Here is a 23,911-nt window from a genome sequence, read left to right on the forward strand (position 1 = left end):
GGGAATGTGACGACAGACCTGATGGAAATAGAACATTTGTCTGTAAACTTTCCAATTGTCGTCAAAACGAAATACGCTGGACATGGTGTCGATTTGTCGATAAAATGAATTATGCGATGGAACTGCCTTTGTGTGCAAATATTGATATAATAACCATCATGTCAAAGTAAACTTGGAGTCACGCGATGACATGGTGTGTGGTACTCCCACTACGACTCATGAAACAATGCAGTTTATTAGGATACAGATGATAAAACTTATGATGAACTTCACAGGGTGGTGAAAGTGCAAGGTGACACGCTTGATGCTCCTTTCCAATGAATATCGAGGGTCTTATTCTGGTGACATGATGATCAATGCTTGGCTGCCATTTGACATATACAACACCTAGCCAGTGTCCTTGTATTACCAGTCAGTGAGTCAAACATTGACTGTGTGTTTGTGTGTGCTGCCCTCTGCAGGATGGATCCATGCCGTCCTCACCTCTCAGGATTGCATGGCGTTCGGAGGCAACTTCCTCCACAACCTCAACATTGACATGCAGCTCAGGTGTTACGAGATGGAGCGTCGTCTGAAGACTCCAGACCTCTTCAAGTTTCCCTACTTTGAGGCTATCTGCTGGTATGTGGCCAAGAACCTGCTGGAGACCCTGAAAGGTGAGTGAAGCTGTAAAATCCACATGATACGACAATATATTTATTGGCTTTTAAAATGTTATTTCACAAGCATCATAACAAATATAATGCCTTTGTTCTCTTTCTCAGAGTTGCGAGAAGACAACTGCCCTCCCCAGACCTACCTAGTGGAGGGAGTGAAAGCTTTAATCAGTCCACTGAAAACCTGGCTGAAGAGAGAGGTGATGGGCACAGAACGAAATGTGTTATTTTTTCCATTGTATCTATGGGTGATGGTACTGGCTTCACCTCCTCTATTCTGCACCTGACTCTGTTGGCTGATGAATATCTAGACTGAATGGTTTATCTCCCAGCTGAGCTCTGATGGGGGGGGGTTATAGTGGTTTCCCCCGGATCTGATGACACTGTGCCAGTGGTGGAAACACAGCCTCTCTGTTCAACTCCACCTTAATTGTGTGTGTGGAACATTCTGACTGCAGGTTACGGAGCCCACCAGCGAGGTCCCGGACCATATCAGGCCCAACCGTCTCATTAAAGAGCTGACCAAGGAAATCCGCTACCTGGAGGTAAGGTCTGGGGTCACGGGGTGGAGGGCCTGAGGAGCATCACCTTTGTGTAGGTGGAAGAGCTGAGGGGCTGTATGAGAAGTGCTTCAAATCCATCTTTCAGGATCATGCAGTATGTCACTGACGTGATGGATTTGTTGCACCTTATTTGTAACTGGCAATCTTTCTCTTATGGCTTCCTTGTCCATAGACGTAGATTAGATAAAAAAATGGAGGTTGTGTTCAAACCCCTCCCTCCTCTAATGGTGTTATGTTGTGTGTGTTCCAACAGGAAGACCAGGGGAGCAGTGGTGCCACCAACAAGCCAGTGAAATCTCAGGGAAGCGGTGGAGGCCAGTGTCCGGCCACGCGCTCCACGCTGGAGAGGGTGTGCCCGGCCCGTCAGGCGCGGCGGGCAGCCCGGAGGCTCCGGGAGCAGCAGGAGCAGGGCCCTAAGGTTCCCTCTAACCTGGAGATCCTGGAGCTGCACACCAGAGAGGTGCTCAGGAGGCTGGAGGTGGGCCCTCTGGAGGAGGTGAGAGGAACACGTCAAACTCCCACAACGCAAAACTAGAATGTCACACGCTCTCTGGCATATGTCACATTTAAATGCCTTGTTGTTATTATTGGAAATAATCATTAGATCAATCAATAAACCACATTTAGTATTTTCCGTGCATTACTCCTACCGAAAGCAATACTGTTCCCATACTAGACAAAGTAATACAATTCAATAGAAAAGTCTGACACCTGTGTTAAATGAGTCCTATAACTCTCTGTCTCTACCACAGGACCCTACCTTCTGTCCCCCGGTGCATGGGAAGTTCAACATGGTGTCCACTGCCTCTGCCGCTGCTGCTGAGAACCCAGATACACACCTGCGTCTCACGCTGCACAACGGACGGATCATCCGAGACGCGAGGAGACCAGGTAGTAGCACGGCTAGCAGCCCAGTGAAGGCGGGGAGTGAGAGGTCGTCCGTGGGCCAGCTGAAGAGCAGAGAGGAGATGAAGACTGAGTCAGACCAGGAATGGCAGCACAGCACTATGGGAGGAGAGGAGGAACCAGGACACCTCTGTAAGTCATGGTGCTGAAGCAATTCACAATATATATATATATGTGTGTGTGTGTGTGTGTGTGTGTGTGTGTGTGTGTGTGTGTGTGTGTGTGTGTGTGTGTGTGTGTGTGTGTGTGTGTGTGTGTGTATATATGTACAGTGAGGGGGGGAAAGTATTTGATCCCCTGCTGATTTTGTACGTTTACCCACTGACAAAGAAATGATCAGTCTGTCATTTTAATGGTAGGTTTATTTGAACAGTGAGAGACAGAATAACAACAAAAAAATCCAGAAAAACGCATGTCAAAAATGTTATAAATTAATTTGCATTTTAATGAGGGAAATAAGTATTTGACTCCTCTGCAAAACATGACTTAGTACTTGGTGGCAAAACCCTTGTTGGCAATCAGAGGTCAGACGTTTCTTGTAGTTGGCCACCAGGTTTGCACACATCTCAGGAGGGATTTTGTCCCACTCCTCTTTGCAGATCTTCTCCAAGTCATTAAGGTTTCGAGGCTGACGTTTGGCAACTCGAACCTTCAGCTCCCTCCACAGATTTTCTATGGGATTAAGGTCTGGAGACTGGCTAGGCCCTTAATGTGCTTTTTCTTGAGCCACTCCTTTGTTGTTTTGTGTCATTGTCATGCTGGAATACCCATGAACGACCCATTTTCAATAACCTGGCTGAGGGAGGGAGGTTTTCACCCAAGATTTGACGGTACATGGCCCCGTCCATCGTCCCTTTGCTGTGAAGTTGTCCTGTCCCCTTAGCAGAAAAACACCCCCAAAGCATAATGTTTCCACCTCCATGTTTGACGGTGGGGATGGTTTCTTGGGGTCATAGGCAGCATTCCTCCTCCTCCAAACACAGCAAGTTGAGTTGATGCCAAAGAACTCCATTTTGGTCTCATCTGACCACAACACTTTAACCCAGTTGTCCTCTGAATCATTCAGATGTTCATTGGCAAACTTCAGACGGGCGTGTATATGTGCTTTCTTGAGCAGGGCGACCTTGCGGGCGCTGCAGGATTTCAGTCCTTCACGGCGTAGTGTGTTACCAATTGTTTTCTTGGTGACTATGGTCCCAGCTGCCTTGAGATCATTGACAAGATCCTCCTGTGTAGTTCTGGGCTGATTCCTCACGATTCTCATGATCATTGCAACTCCACGAGGTGAGATCTTGCATGGAGCCCCAGGCCGAGGGAGATTGACAGTTCTTTTGTGTTTCTTCCATTTGCGAATAATCGCACCAAGTGTTGTCACCTTCTCACCAAGCTGCTTGGCAATGGTCTTGTAGCCCATTCCAGCCTTGTGTAGATCTACAATCTTGTCCCTGACATCCTTGGAGAGCTCTTTGGTCTTGGCCATGGTGGAGAGTTTGGAATCTGATTGATTGATTGCTTCTGTGGACAGGTGTCTTTTATACAGGTAACAAACTGAGATTAGGTGCACTCCCTTTAAGAGTGTGCTCCTAATCTCAGCTCGTTACCTGTATGAAAGACACATGGGAGCCAAAAATCTTTCTGATTGAGAGGGGGTCAAATACTTATTTCCCTCATTAAAATGCAAATCAATTTTTAACATTTTGGAGATGCGTTTTTCTGGATATTTTTGTTGTTATTCTGTCTCTCACTGTTCAAATAAACCTACCAATAAAATTATAGACTGATCATTTCTTTGTCAGTGGGCAAACGTACAAAATCAGCAGGGGATCAAATACTTTTTTCCCTCACTGTATGTTGTATGGTTTATAATCTGACTCAATTTTGTCAGTTTATTGCCCTCATTGTCCCAGACACCATGTTTTCTAAAGGGTCATGTTGACACAGACTAGGTCTAGTAACCTGTTGACTTGGACACAGAGAGGGAATGGTTCCTACCATTATCTGTGGTTAATGATGTCTGTTTACCTTCTCAGGGGGTATTGAGAGGGTTAAGACTGAACTCAGGGAAGAAGCCTCAGGACACTCCGACGTGTCGGACATGGACTCGGACAGTGATTCCAACACACAGGTACCTGATATTAACACGGTCTACCCCCACTGTGGTTTTGTCAGTGAGAACTTAACTCTGTTGTGTATCAACCCAACTAGTTTCTCGTCTCTCCCTCTGCAGCAAAACACCTCTTCTGAGGAAGATTCAGGAAGCTCCCAGAGTGGTGGTGATGATGATGATGATGAGGAGAGGGGCTCATCCCAGAGGGCTGCGGGGCACACCATAGAGCTGGACCAGACAGACCTGAACCTCCAGCACAAACACAAGCCACTCAAAAGGTGGGTGGTCTGACCTGCTGTGCGTGGGTGAGCTAAAACACAGCTCCTGTTATTGGAATCACAAAAATATTTTAGCAATTTAGTTATTTATTAAGGGATGATTTTTTGTAGAAATGTCTAAAAGTTCACGCCATCGGTTTAGTAATCTCATAACGATGGAGATGGAATTGAAACCGAAGCATGTGCCAATTATGCATACAAAGATTATATTTAGAACTTCCCTTTTGAGTGGTAAAGATAACCACAGTTGGCTTTTGTGGAGTCTGTCGCGGTGGCCTGTGATTGACTGAGTGTCTCTTCTGTGTCCCTGCAGAGAATGTCCTACCTCACCCAGCACAGAGGAGGCCATTCAAGGCATGCTGTCCATGGCTGGCCTGCTGTGCCCCTCCAAGCCAGACGAGGCCGCCACTTCCCAGGAGCCGTGGTGGTCCAGCCCGAGCCGAGGCTCGCCGGAGCGCCGAGAGCAGCACCAGCGTTGTGTGGCCGGGGACAAGAGCCCCATGGACAGCCAGGGCAACAGCAGCAGCGAGGCCTGGGACAATCGGGGGCCCCTCTCCCTTGGGGCTCTGAGCCACGACGCCAGCCCAGAGGCCGACAACTACCAGTACTGTGATCCCTCTCTGTCTCCCCCTCTCCACCCCTCCAAAAGACACGCCTCCAACTCCCCTCCTGTCAGCAACCAGGCCACGAAAGGTATGCGACCAAATATTTTATTCTCTCCATTTGTCTAGTAATTAGTTGATGTTCTCAGGGATTGGATGCTACTGTGACACAACTCTCTTTATTCAGGACGTCAGCAATTCATGTGGGGTTTGGGTTTTGTTTTTCAGGCAAGCGGCCCAAGAAAGGAATGGCCACGGCCAAGCAGAGACTGGGGAAGATCCTGAAGATGAACCGACACAATGGCGTCTTTGTATAGAGCTCTGAGGGCCACAGGCAAAGCTAAAGGAGGGTAACAGACCCCTGTCCTCACATCCAGATTATTCTGTACATTTAGTCGACACACCTTTTTGTCCTGGAGAAATCACTCCCTGGGGAAAGGGCCCATCTGAGAGACTTGTTGTCAGACACACAAACAAACAGGCTTACTGTGCATGCTTAGGACAACAGGGTATTGGATTCACATGCGCAAGCTACCAATCAAGCGCACAGCTTCACTGCAAGCACGCTAAAACGTAATGGAGACGAAGGGGGGGAAAAAGCATGATTACTCAACTTCAGGGAAACTTAGAGAGTTCCAGTGGGCATTAACGTGCCATGGGGAAATGTTAGATGTCTGGATGAGGTAGGAATGAGGTCTACAGTACATCGCAACATGGAAGACAATTCTTCAGCCAATGTTAATGACGCACATAAGCCAATGAAGGCTGCGTGATGTCCCACCATCTGCATCTCCCAGCGCTGCCTTCCTTGAATATCTGCAGCACTATGAACTGGATGAGACCCAGGACAAGATGGAAGTTGGGATAGACAGGCTGGCTTTCCACAGACTGGCATTGACCCACCTGGCTCCGTGTCTGGGCTCTCTCTAGCAGGGTCCTTTTTGGCCCTGAGGGAAAAAAGTGCTAAGCTAATTTTTCTAAATGGTGCTTAATGTTTGTACGTCCTCCATGCTCCCAACTCCCCTTATCTCAATCACACCAGCAATAATGACGTTGAGTAGAGGAGAGATAAGTTTTGAGAGGCAGCACTCTCTTGGTTAGCATTCCCTGCCACATTGTCATTCATCTATTTAAAGATGATTGCCTAATTTATCATTGCACTGTTGTTGTTTTTTTGGGGGGGGGGGGTAAAAACCCATCAGGTCTAAAACAATGACATTTTAACCTGTCTGCATTAGTTCATCATAAGTTTCTCTATTTGAATTTCACATGTTTTAATGCTTGCTAGGTCATACGAAAGCCATACTCCACTATATAGAATCGATGTGATTTTGCTGCCCTCTGATGGTCAAAGGGAGACTAACACAGAGTGCTGCCTCAATAAGAAATGTTTTATAGTGTAAGTTGTTTACTTGGTTGAAAAACAACTTGTATAATATCCTGCTTAATTTATTTCAAGTGATTTTAATGTTATTTTTTATGGATTCTGAATTATGTATTTATTAATTGAAAGAGGTGAAGAATTATTTTATTATATTTTGGCCGTAAACCTCGGATCTTCTTCTAAAGGGGTTTATTTTTGTTTTCTCTTATGCTTATTGTATGTGGACATTTTAGACTTCATGTGGTCATGATATATTGTGTAGGTCAGTAAGATAATTCCTAACTAAAACTTTTTTTTCTCCACTTCTATTCTGTCCAAGTAGGGTTTCTTAACTTGATTTGAACCTACAGTGGGGAGAACAAGTATTTGATACATTGCCGATTTTGCAGGTTTTCCTACTTACAAAGCATGTAGAGGTCTGTAATTTTTATCATAGGTACACTTCAACTGTGAGAGACGGAATCTAAAACAAAAATACAGAAAATCACATTGTATGATTTTTAAGTAATTAATTTGCATTTTATTGCATGATATAAGTATTTGATCACCTACCAACCAGTAAGAATTCTGGCTCTCACAGACCTGTTAGTTTTTCTTTAAGAAGCCCTCCTGTTCTCCACTCATTACCTGTTTGAACTCGTTACCTGTATAAAATACACCTGTCCACACACTCAATCAAACTTCTCCAACCTCTCCACAATGGCCAAGACCAGAGGGCTGTGTAAGGACATCAGGGATAAAATTGTAGACCTGCACAAGGCTGGGATGGGCTACAGGACAATAGGCAAGCAGCTTGGTGAGAAGGCAACAACTGTTGGCCCAATTATTCGAAAATGGAAGAAGTTCAAGATGACGGTCAATCACCCTCGGTCTGGGGCTCCATGCAAGATCTCACCTCGTGGAGTTGCAATGATCATGAGGAAGGTGAGGGATCAGCCCAGAACTACACGGCAGGACCTGGTCAATGACCTGAAGAGAGCTGGGACCACAGTCTCAAAGAAAACCATTAGTAACACACTACACCGTCATGGATTAAAATCCTGCAGCGCATGCAAGGTCCCCCTGCTCAAGCCAGCGCATGTCCAGGCCCGTCTGAAGTTTGCCAATGACCATCTGGATGATCCAGAGGAGGAATGGGAGACATTCTGATGAGACAAAAATAGAGCTTTTTGGTCTAAACTCCACTCGCTGTGTTTGGAGGAAGAAGAAGGATGAGTACAACCCCAAGAACACCATCCCAACTGTGAAGCATGGAGGTGGAAACATCATTCTTTGGGGATGCTTTTCTGCAAAGGGGACAGAACGACTGCACCGTATTGAGGGGAGGATGGATGGGGCCATGTATCGCGAGATCTTGGCCAACAACCTCCTTCCCTCAGTAAGAGCATTGAAGATGGGTCGTGGCTGGGTCTTCCAGCATGACAACGACCCGAAACACACAGCCAGGGCAACTAAGGAGTGGCTCCGTAGGAAGCACCTCAAGGTCCTGGAGTGGCCTAGCCAGTCTCCAGACCTGAACCCAATAGAAAATCTTTGGAGGGAGCTGAAAGTCCGTATTGCCCAGCGACAGCCCCGAAACCTGAAGGATCTGGAGAAGGTCTGTATGGAGTGGGCCAAAAACCCTGCTGCAGTGTGTGCAAACCTGGTCAAGAACTACAGGAAACATATGATCTCTAATTGCAAACAAAGGTTTCTGTACCAAATATTAAGTTCTGCTTTTCTGATGTATCAAATACTTATATCATGCAAATTAATTACTTAAAAATCATACAATGTGATTTTCTGGATTTTAGTTTTAGATTCCGTCTCACAGTTGAAGTGTACCTATGATACAAATTACAGACCTCTACATGCTTTGTAAGTAGGAAACACTGCCGATTTTGCAGGTTATCAAATACTTGTTCTCCCCACTGTATATCTCTTCTGGTTTCCAGAGGTTAGTGGGGTTGTGTGTTAAGAGAATGGGTAATATTGTGACTCAAAGGTTACCACCCCTGCCCTGCTACACCTGTAGACTAACGAAACTCTTTGGTGGTCCTTTTAATCTGATGAAAAGGACATTTTGAAGGGGGGTGAGGTTTTTTGGGGGGGGGGTTCCTATGATATGGTGCTGAAGTGAGGTGTGTGTGTGATTTGATTTGGAATTGTAGTTATTCACTCTCAGGGAATGATGCCACAGATATGACCTCTGATTTAATCACCAGCTACATTATGTACACTACAAAGGCAAGTTCTTCCAACCAGACTCCTGTTCCACTTCTTTCTCATCTAACTAAGCAGTTGTGCTTTGGAATTGACTAAGTTGAAGAAATCAACATGGTCATCTCTATTTGGAGATGATACCATCTATGCTCTGCCTAGCTACTCAACAAGTTTCTCTCCACATCCAAGACATTCAAAATCTTCCTTTTGACAGACCCCCCCCCCCCCCCCCCCCAAACACCACTTGTACGTGTTGAGCTAAATGCTTGTCCCGACATCCTTAAACACTCTCTCTAGTCTACAGAGTATTTCACTAAATGACATCGACTTACTTAGTCGCAAAGTAACTTTAATAGCACCCTTTGAACAGTATCTGACTTGAAAGCTGTGCTATGATTTCAACTTGCAGTGCACCTAACCTTGGTGTAATTGTGGTCTATCACTCAGCTCTTAATGAGATTTCACCTAATGACTAAGATCACACTACTTTCATGTCTTCCCCTCCACAGAATAGTGTTGAATCCTATTGCCAGACATTTCCATGAACACTACACCTTAACTCTTATTGCATGTTCAAGTCCTCACCACTCGTCTGTGTAATAACAAGCACAAGAGCTAGCCTGCAGGCAGGGTTTGTTATTAGCAGCAGTTCTCTCATTGTACAGTATTTACTGTAAACTCTTACATGCAAATCTATTTGCATTTGTTTTTTCTATCAATGGTCATGTTTCTTCTCTGTGCATTCGTTCTTCAGATGGTTTGATTTAAACCATAAACACTGGCTCACTGTTACTTAATGCATTTCAAAAATGACCTGTAAATATAAAAATGAACTGATTCTGTTATTGTTATTACAGGAAATGACGAACTTGGAGTTATTATACACATTCAAAAACAGTCATTGAGTTCCATATGTACACACCCCAAAGATATGTTTTTGAATCAATTTAATTTGTCTATGTACAACAAAGCCTCTCGGGACACCCTTAACCTCCAGGTAGACTTGGGTAGCGACCGGGCACACACACAAGGTCTAGAAATGCAAGAAATAGAGAAGTACTATTAGAATATACTTATACCTATGGTTTCAAACAATGCTTAAAAAACATGCCACTGCTACAGTAAGGAACCTAATTGAAATGGGCATATTAACACATCTTGATACAGAAGGGCTATAGTGCATGAACAATCGCCTACACAATTGCATTACTGTACTAACTGAATAAGCATTCCATTTCCCATCCTAATGTGTATAAAACCAACAATTTATGACTATCCGTTGTGTGATGGACACAATCTTTCATCAGAGGACCAGACATTCTCATTGATGCGTCACAGATCCTGCGGTGGAGAAGACTGATGTAGACAGGACAAAAGGCACACCTGGGGGTAGAGGGCACCTCATTCCTCATTGTCAGCTGGGATCCCCAGTTCCTCATCTGTCCATGCGGATGCATCAGGCCATGGGAAGTGACCCTGAGAGAAGAGGCATCATGGGGTTAAGTCTGCTTGACAGACACCGGCTTTGTCTCCATCCTTTACTCTATGAACTGACAACTAGATCGGACAGGACATACCAGGCATAACTATGATTAGGAGCCTAATCTACATTTAACTCACCATTACTGCATCTGGGTCATGCCAGCAGTGCCACAGGATCCAGAACCACATGGCACTGCTGAGGAGCTCTGCTTGGAACGTCTGGCTCTTGGTGAGTTGTGGGAATTGCCTGTACTGGGCCTCTATGTGTGGTCCACCACCAGCTCTGAAAGTTAACAGAAAACCAGAGCACTGATGGTATCACTGTATACATCCTATCACCGTATACCAGTATAATGTAGCTACGCTCTACACATTTGATTAAACCCAACAACCCAATAGGTTAACATCTGATCATGGCGCCTACCTCTGGACATCTGTTTGGTAGGCCTTCTGTCAGACTGCTAGCTAGTTGGTTAACTTGTAAGCTAGTTATAAGCTATAGCCAAACGTTAATGTTTAAAGCTAAGAAGACAGTGATATGTGTACAGCTGACGTGTGATTGATAATGTTTATTTAATTATGAAGGACGATATTGAAGTCAACCTTTCGTCGTTAGCACATAGCTAGCTAACGTTTATAACACCAGTAACGCTACTTACTTTCGGGTTACTATTTTCTGAGGTCCACGTGTCAGAAGCTGCGTCCCGGCCCTAAGGACACCCATTGCCCTTCCTAAAGAAGACATCGTTTTTTCTTTCTTCCCCCAGTGTTGTTTTCTCAAAATGTCGTTCCACCTTGACACAGAGGGCGACCAACCAACAACGAGCGCTATGATTGGTCGAGATGGAGGGTGGTTCAGAAAATGGATCGACTCGTGTCGCTTCCACTTTTGCACACTAGATGGAGACAAAACCCTTTACATACGTGTATATGTATATTAGGTAGTTATTGTAGATTTGTTTATGCATCTATGTATGAAACTCTTAAAAGGGAATCTTATAGCAAATATTTGGGAAATGTGTATTTAATTTTTCATATGAAAATGTAATGCTGGAAGGTTGTGTTGTGACATGGTGAATTAATGCATGCGTGCTTCTGTGCAAACTTTTAGAAACTGACAACTGAGCAAGGACGTTTGGTGGTCATGGCAGTCCTTCCAATTTCCTTCCTTTTGAGTACAGGTTTTATGTTGGAACGTCATGCACCTCCTTCCTTTGATGTTTACATGTCTTCCATGACATGGGTGAGTGGTGCCCAGTAGCATAGTAGTAGAAAATGCAGTGCATTTGTTTTGCATCCAGTATAGTAAATTAAGGTGGAGGGATATTATAGGACGGCAGTCAGGTTTAATGAAAAAATCAAGCGACAAAAGACAGGCACAAATGGTTAATGAGCATTTAAATTACGAGAGCAGTTCTTCTCTTGGGTAATTGTGAAGAGTCTATTCGCCATTTACTGATTAATGAATCTGAGAACCGAGTGTGACAACATGGCGGACAAGCTCTAAGCTCCCTATCGACAGCTAAGCGGTTTGACAGTTGCTTTTGTCCTTGGGGAAACTCTTGCAAAAATATCAAATTTGCAATTAACTTCGCGTTCCATCAGTTGTAATGTATCCAGTTGTAATCGAATTGTTACTTTAAAGTCCTTCAGAAAAGTTTATTTCCTTTCATGCCAATGTTCAGTTCAGCTTTTGTTGGCCTCTTTTACATTTTCATAGACATTGACCGTTACTTTCCATCCATCCATGTTTCGACTTATGTAGATAAGTTGGCTCGTCAGTCTACATCTCGGTTTAAATGCCAGAATAGGAAATACATAAACAATATAGTATAAACTGACAAGACCAAACACGACTTTACGACAAACGAGTACAGTATGAATCAGAAACTATGTTTTCCGCACTCCTCTCGGGAGTGCGCGCAGTGCCGCTACTTAGTCAGTGCGCTTTATGCACGTGCATGATCGTTAACGGCAGGCGCCATCTTATTTGCCACCAGCTGCGTTGTTGCAATTTCACAAAAATAACGGAAAGTGATCTATAGCTATCTGCATACAATACGTTGAATAGCGAGTTAATTTGAGTAATTCCTGTCGTCGAACAGCAATAAATTGCTCATCCCGTATTTATCTTGCATTTTAATGCATTGTTTTTCTTGACTCATCCCTAATGGCGCCTGGCTCTGCAAATTCTCCGGTTGCGCCACTCTCCCCTCACAGCTCAGAACCCGCCTACAACCGATGTCCGAATGATGTCATCAGAAGCCAACCATTTCTGCAAAAACAGGCCAATTCATGCATCATTGGCTGAGAGCAATGTCAATCTATCAAAACAAGAACGCCATTTTACGAAAACGAGAGAAGGCTATATTTTACCACCGAATCTCATCCCAATCAAACTGCCCGGAAACCAACTAGGCTACTTCTTGATAACGTCTCCAACTATTGTTATAATTAAAACCCTACACTCTGAATCAAGTACAAAAATATATATATACCGTATTATAGCCAACGACTGGTGTACAATATCACCTACGTTCGCTATAAGATTTCCGAAAATGATTGTAGTTGTGGCAGTTATGAAGGCTCATCTACTCTGTCAAGACGATCTGATACAACCAACAGACGAGAAATCCCAGCAAACTGCGAGTTCAATTTCAGTATTACGCGTGCGCGCGGGGATGCGGTTTGGCTAGATATCAGTGGGGGAGGGGAGGTCGAACTGTAATTTCATGTGAACAGGCAATGACTGTATATGTGAACAGGATTGGAAGATTCGCAGGAGCCACTGTATCTTCGCCTTAATTCGAACGACACGTACACGACATGTCCAACGGATTTTTAGATACATTGTTGGACGCACCTCTTTAGCTCGAAGAAAATGTATCTGTGTGGATGAAATACTCTGAAAATTGGACATGGAAACGTTTTACTTTACACATGCAACGATCCGTTTGCCTTGACCTCTTAATTGTAGCCTATACGCATTGTTGTCAGTATTATTGAACTAGGCCTACATGTAACATGTATTCATAACAGTGCCGTTTTTTTGGAAGACTGGAATAATGTAACAGCAATTATGAGTAAAATGTACTTGTTAACAATAGCACGATGCTTACATTTGTAGAGTGTGTTGATATTGGTCAGTATTGCCTGCCACACACCGTGCCTTCAGTTAAATCAAAGAAAGCATGGGCTCGTGTGTAAGTGGGTTACATAAGATATTTGTTTCCTCCTACTGCCTTGGGCAGCAGATTTAGATGCTAATTTCGAACTCTGGTAACTAGGGCCTAATAATTGCCATTCATGAGTGTGTTTTATTTGTAGCAGATACAGAAGGTGTGTCATGGACCTCAGTGACAATACAATATATTTCTGTTTGTTTTACTATTTTAATAAAGTTTCACATTTTGCAGCAGGATCATCTATAAAAGTGAAAAGAACACTTGAATCTTTGAGACATGAGCGGTGATGAGATGGCAGACCATAGATATAAAACATGGTATGTCTCTGCGGGACATCATGGTCATATGGTTGGCAAAAGCACATCAGATTGCTTTGCAGTTAAGAGAAGTGGGAAACAGGAGGGAAAGGGCTGAGAATTCAACAAGTTCCTCCAGAGGAAGTAATAAAAGCAACCAGACTTTGTCCTTGGCTGCTAAGAAACTGCATTGACTACACACACAGTGCTTGACTTGGACTGAAATACTGTAGGGTGCCAGTACTCATTTTGGGTACTGTTTATATTTAGGTGCAGGAGCTCCACAATACTTTTGAGCTAATATTCTATAGGAGGTGCAGGAGCTCAAGCAGTAGATAATCTGAAGTGCCAGTACGCAGCTCCAGTAAACATCTGCCCAAGTCAAGCACTGACCACCCTAATTTTACCCCCTCACACATCAAAGTGTACAAACAGTTCACAGATGTTGAAAAGAAAAAACACATACAGGACTATGTACATGAGTTTAGTCTATGCCTTGTATTGTCTGTCATGTATTGTAATTTTGTGTTGCACCATGTTGCTTGATCTTTCAAGCAGTTGAAGGAAAATGTAAATGTTTATGAAATGTTTTAATTGACAATAAAGAGGTATTATTCCATTCGTGGTAATGGATTAATTTTTAATGAGTTGCTGAATGCATGAGAAGCTGTACTCACACAATCTGAGATGTTGATTCTTATCAATCCTATGAATGTTTACATTTGTTATAAATTAAGTTTGGAGATCATATTGTATAAATTAGGATTATAAGCAAGAGGATATATATATATTCTAGAACCAACTCGTTGCAACTGAACTCACATAAATCCTGCATAGTGGCATCATAGCGGCAAGATTTGGACTACAGACACAAAACTACAGAACAGGCAGGGCACGGACGCGTGAACGCGCATGTAGCCATCTCATTTCACGGCGCCCCTGTAATCTTGGGCCTGTGGACCCCGGAGAGTGTAGGGGCGGGGCTCGGGTTAGGGGTTGATGGGGCTGGAGGAGGCGGAGTCACGGCAGTCCTGCCAGGGCCGCCATTTTTGCAAAGGGAAAAGAGACAGGGTAGAGGGGATCTAATTTCCAACAGTCGGCGTAGGTAGGGCACAATTTTAACGGTTCGGAACTGTCTGTCATTATTGGGTTCCTATAACTACCAACGAAAATTAATTACAGCAGGGGGAGTCTCTCAAGAAGACTGCTATCAGTGTAAATATTTTTAAACCTTATAGAGCCGCAGTGTGGAGTGAAGTAGCTATTGTTTTGGTTGTGTAGAGAGCGAGGCTCTAGCGACGGGGGTCTCACCCAGGTCGCTGTTTCTTTATTCAGGGTATCTACAGTGGACCTTAACTGTAAGTAAAACGCTTTAAAACTACCTCATAGGTTGTCTTAGTTTCAAGAGCTCACCAAGTTAGTCTACCTAGCCAGCTTGCCGACTTGGTTTCTCATGGCTAGCTACTGTAGCTAGTAACGTTAGCTACGTGGATGCTGATGGCGCTATAGTTAGATGGAAGTTGATAATAACTAACTTTCTGGTTGGAAATTAGTTGGTTTGTAATATAAGTGAGACACTTACTTAGAATGTTAGTCCTGAATTATAGTATTGTTTTGGTATAACGTTAGCTTGTATTAGCTGGCTAGCAACTGTTAGCATTGGCTAGTTAGACAGTGCAGTGTTTAGCTAGCTAACGTTAGCGCATTTGAATTTGATTCAACTGGCTGCTTCTGAAACGTTAGCACGCTTACTTAGTTAATGCAGTTGAATAACATTGGATTGTTAATGAAGAGAAAGGGAAGCAATACTTTTTAAAACATGAACTATTTTGGCTAGTTAGCTATACCTGCAATGTCAGTATACTGTTGCAATCGAACGTAACGTTAACTAACTAGGTGGCATGAAGAACTACCCCGCTCTCTTTTTCAACCAGCCCCCAAAGGATGGTCAGTTTGCCAATGTACTCCCATGCAATAGGCTAGTGGTAAAATTGTACTTACAGAACAAGTAAATCATGAATTGTATTGCAGTATTTGTTGGACTGGCTTGGTTTAACACATCCGTGCTCGTTATCTAGTTACAGATTTTCATATGTGGTTGGAAGTACACTTCTTGTTGATGCTATGAAGGTTTATTTCCGTTTATGAATAACTAGCCAGCTAGTCCACAAAATGTGGTGTTGCGCAGAGGGCACTGACAGGGCTTTTGTTTACATATACAGTTAGATAACAAAAGACTACGTATAATTGTCTGGAAATTGTAGTTGCATTATATTTCTGATCAAAGTTCAATCGCATGTCCACAATTGTGTAAATGTTTTTTTTTTTATATATCTCAAACTAGAGGCCTCAGTCTCGAGATGAACAAACGGCTATTGGACCGATAAACACCCACCATTCTATTTTGTTCCTAGTTGACAAATGCATTACATCCCTTAATTTAGATTCAGAGGGTATGTGGTTTAACTGCTGCAAACGTGGGGGGAGGGGACAGTCAAATCGGAGAATCTTGCCTCCACTGACAATATAGTTTTTTTGACCGTTTAAACTGTGCGATTGGTTACAATAGATTGTCTCAATGTTATTTCAAAGTGAAATCAAACTGCGAGAATGTATATTCAGCAAGTGTGTTAACTTTGCGCATTGTTCACACCATGACGTGCCAAGTTGCTTTACTAACTTAGGTAGCTAATCTTTCAATGTTCAAGCCCTCGTTGGCCAGCGTAACGACGTTTACCGCAGTTCGAATGCTAATATTAGCTAGCTAAGTATTACAACTGATGTAGCAGTCTGGTAGTAGTACAGGCCTCAAATATTGATACAATAAATAACTTATGTATATGTATTTTTTCAAGACGAAGAGGCCCAATGTTATTTGTTAGCCGCTAGCTACGTAGCTTGAGAAAATGGTTCCTTTGCCGAGGCTCGCTAGCCAACGTTTTGTAGCTCTGAAAGCCATTGCAGCTAGCTAGCATGGCTCGTTAGCTAACCAGCTGGCTAAATTACCGACGATATTCTCAATTTTTTCTAACAATAACTACACATAAACGGTATCGACAGATTGATACTTAAGTAAGAATGTCTGAAAGACGATTGATTGCTTTCTTGGGGATTTTCTTCTCGTGGCGAGGGTCCCCCAGTTACACGGTTTTCTCGCTGTCCTTAGAAAAGCGCTATGAAAATGGCGGCTTGGCTTGATGTTGTGGTAATTTAATAGCTATGTTCAGCCCTTCACACCCCTATCGGCTGAGCTGACTGCAGCGCGGATACACATTCACGGGCAAGCTAGTGCACAATGGGATAGATTAACAAGGACTGCTTTCTGTCGTACATTAACATAGTGACAATGTCCGCCTTTGATATAAAAATACTTGTCAGGTCATACGTTTGAGATTCACTGGCCAACTCTGGTTAGCTATTAGTTCCCCCCCATGTCGTTCAATCACATTTCTTTGCTAATATTGTGCTTCGTGATGCATTGTATTTGAAGAGCAGGATGTATATACAGATACTACAACAACGCGATATACGTCAGCTCAGATTTGTAGTTGCTGAATTTGGCTATGTTATTAGCAGGTTGTCATATTGAGGAGTTGCATAACAGGATATGAACGCAGCACTTTGTATAAAGAACAATGAGGTTTATTGCCACCCCCACTCTTCTTTGACCTCATGCTTTGTCCAACACTAAACATTCCCACCCATTTCTGGCAAGTTGGACCAAGTTACCACATTTAACAGTAAGTGGGCTACTAGTCTAACTCGTGTTTGTAGAAAGCAACATGATGACTAGACAGGACGTTTTTAATATCTCATAACTCACTATCATTAGGCTACCCATTCTCTCACTGTGGTAGAATTGTAGGTTCATGAAACATCAATGCTATTTTATGGGGTAAGCATGCATATGTAGTTAATAAGTAGTGATTATCTAAAGGTCAGCTCGACTGAGGGGGAAAGCATGATACTGATTGTGGATATGAACCATAGAACAAGCAGGTCACAACAACCATGGTGTGTGTCATTATGGTTGGAACTATGTGCTTGTGTAATATTTACCAGTGTTCGGGTATGACTAGTACAAGAAACGGTCATTAAATTAGCTAGGAAGATTTCAGTGTGGTTAGGCCTAGCTCTTTGGAACATAGGCTACTTTGTCTCAATTGTATTTTCCAATTCAGAAAATTGGCCCAATTCACATTAAATTCATGAATAGATAAACAACAGGCTGTTTCCCAAGTCCTACCTGGTGGTCAGAGGCGTTGAGTTTTGTGAAGGGGGAATGAAACAACAGCTGTGACTTGGTTATTTCCCTTTGACATTGACAAAGACCTGCTGCCCTCCTCTTGCCCCTCCCCCTCTCAGCTCCTCACAGGCTCAGAACTGATGCCCGTCATCAAATAACCCAACAATGAAAATAAATGGCCAGGTTTTTTGTTTGTTTTGGTGATCGTGTTGAAAGTTCAGCTCTATATCACTCATTATAGAAATGAGAAGGAGCCCCAGTGCCACAACAAGGCTTTTTAAACTTGCCTGGCTACACCTCGCACGTACACGCGACTCCAGTTTGCCCAAACAATCTTCTCCTGACAATGCATGTCTTTCCTTTCATGTGTTGTGACATTTTTCCATCAGCTCAGGCCCCATTCCCAGTAGTATGGCTCAGTCCCCTGGTGGTGATTCTAGCTTTGGGATGGTGTGAGGCAGGCAGCTCTACACCGCTCCATTCCCTCCCTACTGGCCTGTGAGACAAACTAAAGAAGCTGGATACTTCTCTGTGGCGCAAACTTTGGCAGGCTCTGTCGAAATGCCAGTTTGAGACAGTCGCCCAGTGTTTTTTTTTCTCTCCTCCTTTTTCCTCATGACCCCCAGCCTTGTAAGACGAGACTCCTCCTTACATGAACAGAAAATTATCTGGATTTGTGGCCATCTTGGATGGAGACGGCCATTAATCTATTCTGTTTTGGTTCTCCAGGACGGCACCAATTAGGCTTCTGTGTCCTTATGAGGCGAGAGTTATGTTAATTCCCCCTCTGCCAATTGAGGACAGGAGGCCAAATCATTGGAGGCAGAGGTGTTTTCAGTTTTCCCCACAGTGAGCCTGTGCAGCTGCTCTCTTTCTTTCTCTAGAGGAGTCTAGTGAGAGGGCTGTGTCGGCTATCGTCACTGCCACAGCTGACTGACTGACACTCTGATACAGGCACTCATTTGCTTGTGACTCCTGATCTTTCTTTTCACGGACACAGGTGCTTGTTTCACAAATGCTTGTCAACAGTGGAGGTAAAGTAAGGCCTCAGACTGCTGTATGCTGCTCCCTCTAGTATTTCCACAGCTTAGCTTTGCGTAGTCCTCCACCAAATGAATGATGTCATGATACGTTTTGATGTCACTCATGCAGTGGAGACCTAGATGCAGAGAGACCTTGGGAGACTTGGGCCTCTGTCGGGAAGTAAAATAGACACCAGTTTGAACCGCTCCGTTCGTCAGAACAACTGCAGGCTGGAAACCTCTGACAAGTAACGAGGCCTGTGTGTATGGATGTAGCTGGCACAGTAAAAAACTTTTTCCCTTGATGTTCGCCTCCCTGAGTTCCGTAAAAAAAAATCTACCTTTTGTGTGGACATGTTATAAATACTGGATGAGAGCGGGCCTGCTGTGTCTAATCAGAGGCTGGTATATAATACACAATCCACAGTCACCTACCTCTTCTTCCTCTTAAAGGGACAGTGGCCTCTGATCTGTCCTGGTACTAGACGTCATGCTACCATAACCATGTCACGGTCTCGTAGCGCCTCACACACTGACTCACACTGCATTCTCTGGTTCCCTCTCCTCGCTCCCCTGGTGGGTGCCCCCTCTCTGCACACTCTTACACAGCTGTAAATACCTGATATGGTGTGTTTCGCTGGCTGTGTTGACAGGGAGATGTGGCCTGCCTGCCACTCCCCCCTGGGGGACAGGGGACTGCGTGGCAGGGAGCTCTTGCTGCTGGGTGACACCTTTCCTTTCACCTCAATCCCAGGAGCACACACACATCCATGAAGGGCTCAATAAGAGAAGCCATAAAGGCTTTTTGAGCTGCCAATAGCCAGGACAGTGGGCCACAGAGTGAGGAAGTGAAGGGGTTCATTATACAGGATGTTTACTGCTAGTCAGCACTGGGTAGGACAGAAGAAGGCCACAGCTCAATGGGGCTAGTGAGAATCTATTGACTTCCTCTCTGCCTGCCTCATCCTCCACTGTAAAGAGTGCCACTTGTGTTTGTGTTGCTCACTCTGTCCCTGGAGAACAACAGACTCCATCCTGAAACTATCATCTGTATAGATATAGCTGGCTGACAACAGTACACTGCCAGCCTAGGTAGTTTTACCCCGTGGGGCTGCCTGGCTCTAAGCCTCCAGTGTCCTCCCTTTCTGCGTAGAGCTAGAGTCAGGCCTTTAGTAGCTCATGGGAGGCTGGCCTTGCTCTGGGGCCCAGCACGGTCGTGTAGGTCACACACAAGAGGTGGAGAGGGAAACAGGGTTCAGGTAAACTGTTTTTGCAGTGCTGGGCTGTAATGGATCCCTTGTTAAATGGGCCTTTCACTAGTTAGACTACCTCCCAAATAGGTGGCCTGATGCTTCCCTGGCCCCGCCCACTTCCTGTTGCTGTGCTACATGCTAACACTACTTACTTAGTGCAGGGCACGCTGGGTACCGGGCAGACTCAGTGGAGGCGAGGGTGAATGTGGTGATTGATCATGGAACTGTGCTGTAATGGGGCTTGAGTGTCTCTGACCAGGGCTGGGCAATATGGCCAAAATATCATATCACTTTATTTTTCAAAATTTTGATGGTATTTAGTGTTTAAAAAAAGAAAAAAGTTGTAAATTAGCTTTGAGTAGTGTGAGGCCCTAGGGTGATTTCAATGAGTCTTTCTCCATTCAGATTATTTTTGGATGAGGTTGAAAACAGTATAAAACAATTTCCTGCATTTTTAACAATTTCTGCATTTCCTGCTCTCATTTGAGATCATTTCCACACTGCCATGTAGGGCTGCACGATATGGGCAAAAAAAACTAGGCCTAATTTTTAACTAAATGTTGCAATTGTGTTAATTGCGGCCCAATTTCTCTACGATTAACGCCAGGCACAGGCATTTGAGCAGGTCAGTCTCATTTTATTTGGTTTGATTAGTTGGCCTTTCTTTCCTAATATAGACACGACTGAGTCACACAGGTGGACATGCGAGCTCAACGCAAATCTATGATTTTGTTTGTCATCGGTCATCCTTATCAAATTTAAGAATGTCAAATGGGGCCGTGCTGTGTTAGGGAGTGGAGGAGGGTGTACAGAGGGAGAGTAGGTCAGAGTAGGGCTGCCACAAACCAGCTGTCAGAACCTGGATGTACTGCACTGAAAACCCTGGCTGGCTGGCTGTACCCTGCACCTGAGATGGGAGATCCCTCCTTTACCCCCTGTGTGTGTTTGTTTGACAGGGTACAAGCCCAAAGTGTGTAGGCTGATGTGTGTAGAGTAGCCTCTAGGGCACACTGTCTCTCTCGCACACACAGTGCTGGCCTGGGGCCATTGTCTGCTGGTTAGTGTGCTCTGCAGAGCGTGGATGTGGACAATGCAATATCATTCTCTCTCCAATGCCTTTTAGTGCAGTTTGCTGCTGCGCTATAGGTGGTCAACGGGTAAACATCACAGTGGAACTTGTCTATTCGCTGCTAGTGGCGCCCAATCTTATACACACAATGTAGGCCTACATCTCTAATGTCCTGTATTATTGATGTATGGTTTCACCTTCAGAGTTAAAGCACAGAGGGAGCCCTGGCAGCTTGGGCACGGTGATTAATGAAGGACAGCTGCTGCAGAGAGTAGCCCTGTTTGGGCACTGTGAAAGGAAGGGTTGTGACATTCTAATGGTGCCTTTTTCCAGTGTATAGGAGTGTCTTTATTTTGTGTGTGTGTGTGCGCGCTCATGGCTGGCTGCTGCGATGACTCAGCCTATGAGGATGGTGTGAAGTCACTTCAGCTCTCTGTTGGGAACTTAGAGGGAAGGAGGAGCGCAGCTTCAGTTAGAAGCCCGTCTTTATGTCCGTCGTTCTCTTCTCCCAGCTCAAAATCAAACACTGAGACTTGGCCCAAAGAGCCTCAATGAAAACAAGCTCTGACGTACGGTGGCTCCAACTAGCCTAGCACGAGGGAGCGTGTGTGTGAGTTTCCCCTGCTGAATTTAGTAGAGTGACTGGTCTGTCTGAAAAGGAAAGTTATTCCCCCACACAATGATGTGACTATGGCCTTAGTGAGGAGGGGAGATTGGGAAAGGGAGGAGGGCAAATGAGAAGAGGGAGGGGAGTGGGCCCAGCTCTCGTCTCTGCTCTACTCTCCCACAGTCTCAGAAGGCTGCTGTGCTAGAGGAACTCTAGTGCCCATACAGGAGTTTGGGCGCCTCCCCCACCCCTTTCCCAAACAGAGGGTAGATGGATCATTTGGAAGGCTCCCTGCAGCGCTGTGAGATCCGTGATGAGAGAACCTCAGAACGAAAGGGGGAGTGGGGGACAAGAGAGCTATAGCTTTCCTCCTTGCTTGACTAGCTAGTGTTCTGCCATTATAATTTTTTGCTTTGTCTTTCTCTCCCCCATCTCCCTCTTGTACTCTCTCCCCTTTCCCCTTCACCATTCTCTCTCTCAGCCTTTCTCTCTCTCTCTCAATTTGCATTATTGGCATGATGTAACAATGTACATATTGCCAATTCTTACTTTGGATATTTCTCTCAGCCTGTCTCACAGCCTGTCTCACAGCCTCTCTCGCTCTCTCTCTCTTTGTAATTAGGAGCACTGTCTGCGGCACTCCCCTTCCCTTCCATGCTCTGAGGTTTATTTAGGAAGTGCAGGGAGGAGAGAGATCCGGCGGGGGTGGGGTGGATGGGGCACAGTGAGGGAGGGCAGAAGGAGCGAGGTGGAGGGAGCGTTTGTCTTTTTCCTCTGCTTTTTTTGGCATGTTGGTCCCGTGTGACAGACGGCTCCACTAAAGGAAGTGGGAGGAGCGTCGGAGGCAGTCACAGCGCTCAGATTTAGTCAGGAATGCTGTACTGTACTCGTTAGCCTTTTTTCCAACCCCCCTTATGTGTGTCTTGAATGTGTCTGGCCCCCGGTGCAGTGCCTGTAGCTGTGTGTGTGTGTGCTTGCGCCCCTGGGTGCCTCCCAGCAAAGGAATGTGTGCAAGGGTCTAGAAGGAGAGGGGGTTTGGTTTATCTGTCTGTGCGCGGGGGGGGGGGTGGCGTTGTGAGCTGAGCATGCGTGTGTGCATTCCTGAGCAGTGACAGCAGGATTCCCTTAGACAGAGGCAGAGACGATCACAGCAAAACTCTTGGAAACAGACGGCCTGTTTCCGAAGGAAGGGATTTTTACTACACCAAAACATAGTGAGCCTTTGAGATACCACAAAGGGGTTTTATGTCATTTCAGTGGTCTGGCCAACAATCGGTTTCTATTGTTAATTGAGCCACACAAAGCTGTGCTGTGATATGGGCCCTGCTGTTTAAAGGGACTGTAAAAATGTTTCAGAGGTCTAGTAAACCTGAAATGTCCAGATTTTTATAGCAATGTGTCTGAGATGAGCCCTCTTTGCTATAGGGCTGGTGCACGCACACACAGAGGTGTGAACTCCATCCTATTTTGTCTGGGCATGTGTCCCTCCCACTAATCCCACTTATCAACAACGCTGTGCTCTCAGTATCAGGGCCAGCCCATATGCCCCTGTCTGGACACATGCATTGCATTACGTAGGCTATAAGCTATAATAGCCTGTACATTACCACCCTCTGTTTGTTTGTGTATAGGCTAATTGGGACAGGTCTATTTAATCTATGTACATAGCATTGTTATTGCCTGTTAGCGGGAGTGGCTACCTCTGTCTGTCAACCTACGATTTAGTCCCTCGTCCTACTTCTCTCTTCATCCGAGAGAGGCTGCAGTCTGTCTGACACCTAATGGAGTTAATTATTGACTTAGTCTTTCTATGCATCTTCTGTCCACCTGCAATGCTGAACAAACAGTGTGAGAGGGGGAGAGTGAGACAAGATGCCTATTTAACACTGGCTTTCACATCCAGACAGCCAGGGGCTTGTGACAGCTCTAATTACATCGTTAAAGGATTGTGTTTTAGAGAACGAGAGTGTATGTATGTGTGTGCGTGCGTGCTGTTCTGCTCAATAGAACAATATTGCTCGGTGAAAAGATGGCCTCTCAGTGTTGCGTTTTT

The 23,911-nt window shown here is 44.7% G+C and overlaps 3 protein-coding genes across 19 annotated transcripts in view; 2 read left to right on the forward strand and 1 right to left on the reverse strand.

The window, feature by feature from the left end:
* Positions 1–10,963, forward strand: part of LOC139533919 (lysine-specific demethylase 7B-like) — a 31,164-nt gene extending 20,201 nt beyond the window's left edge. Inside the window, exons 8-16 of the mRNA XM_071332427.1 lie at positions 462–656; positions 765–856; positions 1,115–1,201; positions 1,473–1,715; positions 1,972–2,257; positions 4,156–4,250; positions 4,353–4,510; positions 4,824–5,203; positions 5,341–10,963. Of these exons, the coding sequence (XP_071188528.1) occupies positions 462–656; positions 765–856; positions 1,115–1,201; positions 1,473–1,715; positions 1,972–2,257; positions 4,156–4,250; positions 4,353–4,510; positions 4,824–5,203; positions 5,341–5,429 (1,625 nt within the window). The 3' untranslated portion in view covers positions 5,430–10,963. The remainder of the gene's footprint in view (positions 1–461; positions 657–764; positions 857–1,114; positions 1,202–1,472; positions 1,716–1,971; positions 2,258–4,155; positions 4,251–4,352; positions 4,511–4,823; positions 5,204–5,340) is intronic.
* On the reverse strand, positions 9,629–10,972 carry LOC139533921 (NADH dehydrogenase [ubiquinone] 1 beta subcomplex subunit 2, mitochondrial-like). The gene is made up of 4 exons (XM_071332432.1): positions 10,840–10,972; positions 10,319–10,463; positions 10,082–10,174; positions 9,629–9,731 (listed from the first exon to the last, which is right to left on the reverse strand). Exons 1-3 carry the CDS (start codon positions 10,923–10,925, stop codon positions 10,100–10,102), a joined length of 306 nt encoding a protein of 101 aa, XP_071188533.1. The 5' UTR covers positions 10,926–10,972; the 3' UTR covers positions 9,629–9,731; positions 10,082–10,099.
* Positions 10,973–12,968: 1,996 nt separating this feature from the next.
* LOC139533918 (inactive histone-lysine N-methyltransferase 2E-like) overlaps positions 12,969–23,911 on the forward strand; it is a 32,815-nt gene continuing 21,872 nt past the window's right edge. For 15 of the 17 annotated variants that reach the window (XM_071332407.1, XM_071332412.1, XM_071332418.1 and 12 more), the window contains exon 1: positions 12,969–15,019. The gene's annotated coding sequence lies outside the window, so the exon portion shown is untranslated. The remainder of the gene's footprint in view (positions 15,020–23,911) is intronic. The other 2 variants (XM_071332408.1, XM_071332409.1) reach the window with 2 other exon arrangements.

Source organism: Salvelinus alpinus, chromosome 11, assembly GCF_045679555.1.
Source record: "Salvelinus alpinus chromosome 11, SLU_Salpinus.1, whole genome shotgun sequence".
NCBI lineage: Eukaryota > Metazoa > Chordata > Actinopteri > Salmoniformes > Salmonidae > Salvelinus > Salvelinus alpinus.

What these genes read in the sequence shown, in the direction of transcription:
- LOC139533921 (XM_071332432.1), bottom strand. Translation starts at nt 10,925, where the DNA reads ATGTCTTCTTTAGGAAGGGCAATGGGTGTCCTTAGGGCCGGGACGCAG. An exon ending in CAGAAAATAGTAACCCGAAA is followed by an intron (nt 10,464 to 10,839) that starts GTAAGTAGCGTT and finishes GTTAACTTTCAG; the next exon opens with AGCTGGTGGTGGACCACACA. An exon ending in ATGACCCAGATGCAGTAATG is followed by an intron (nt 10,175 to 10,318) that starts GTGAGTTAAATG and finishes CTCTTCTCTCAG; the next exon opens with GGTCACTTCCCATGGCCTGA.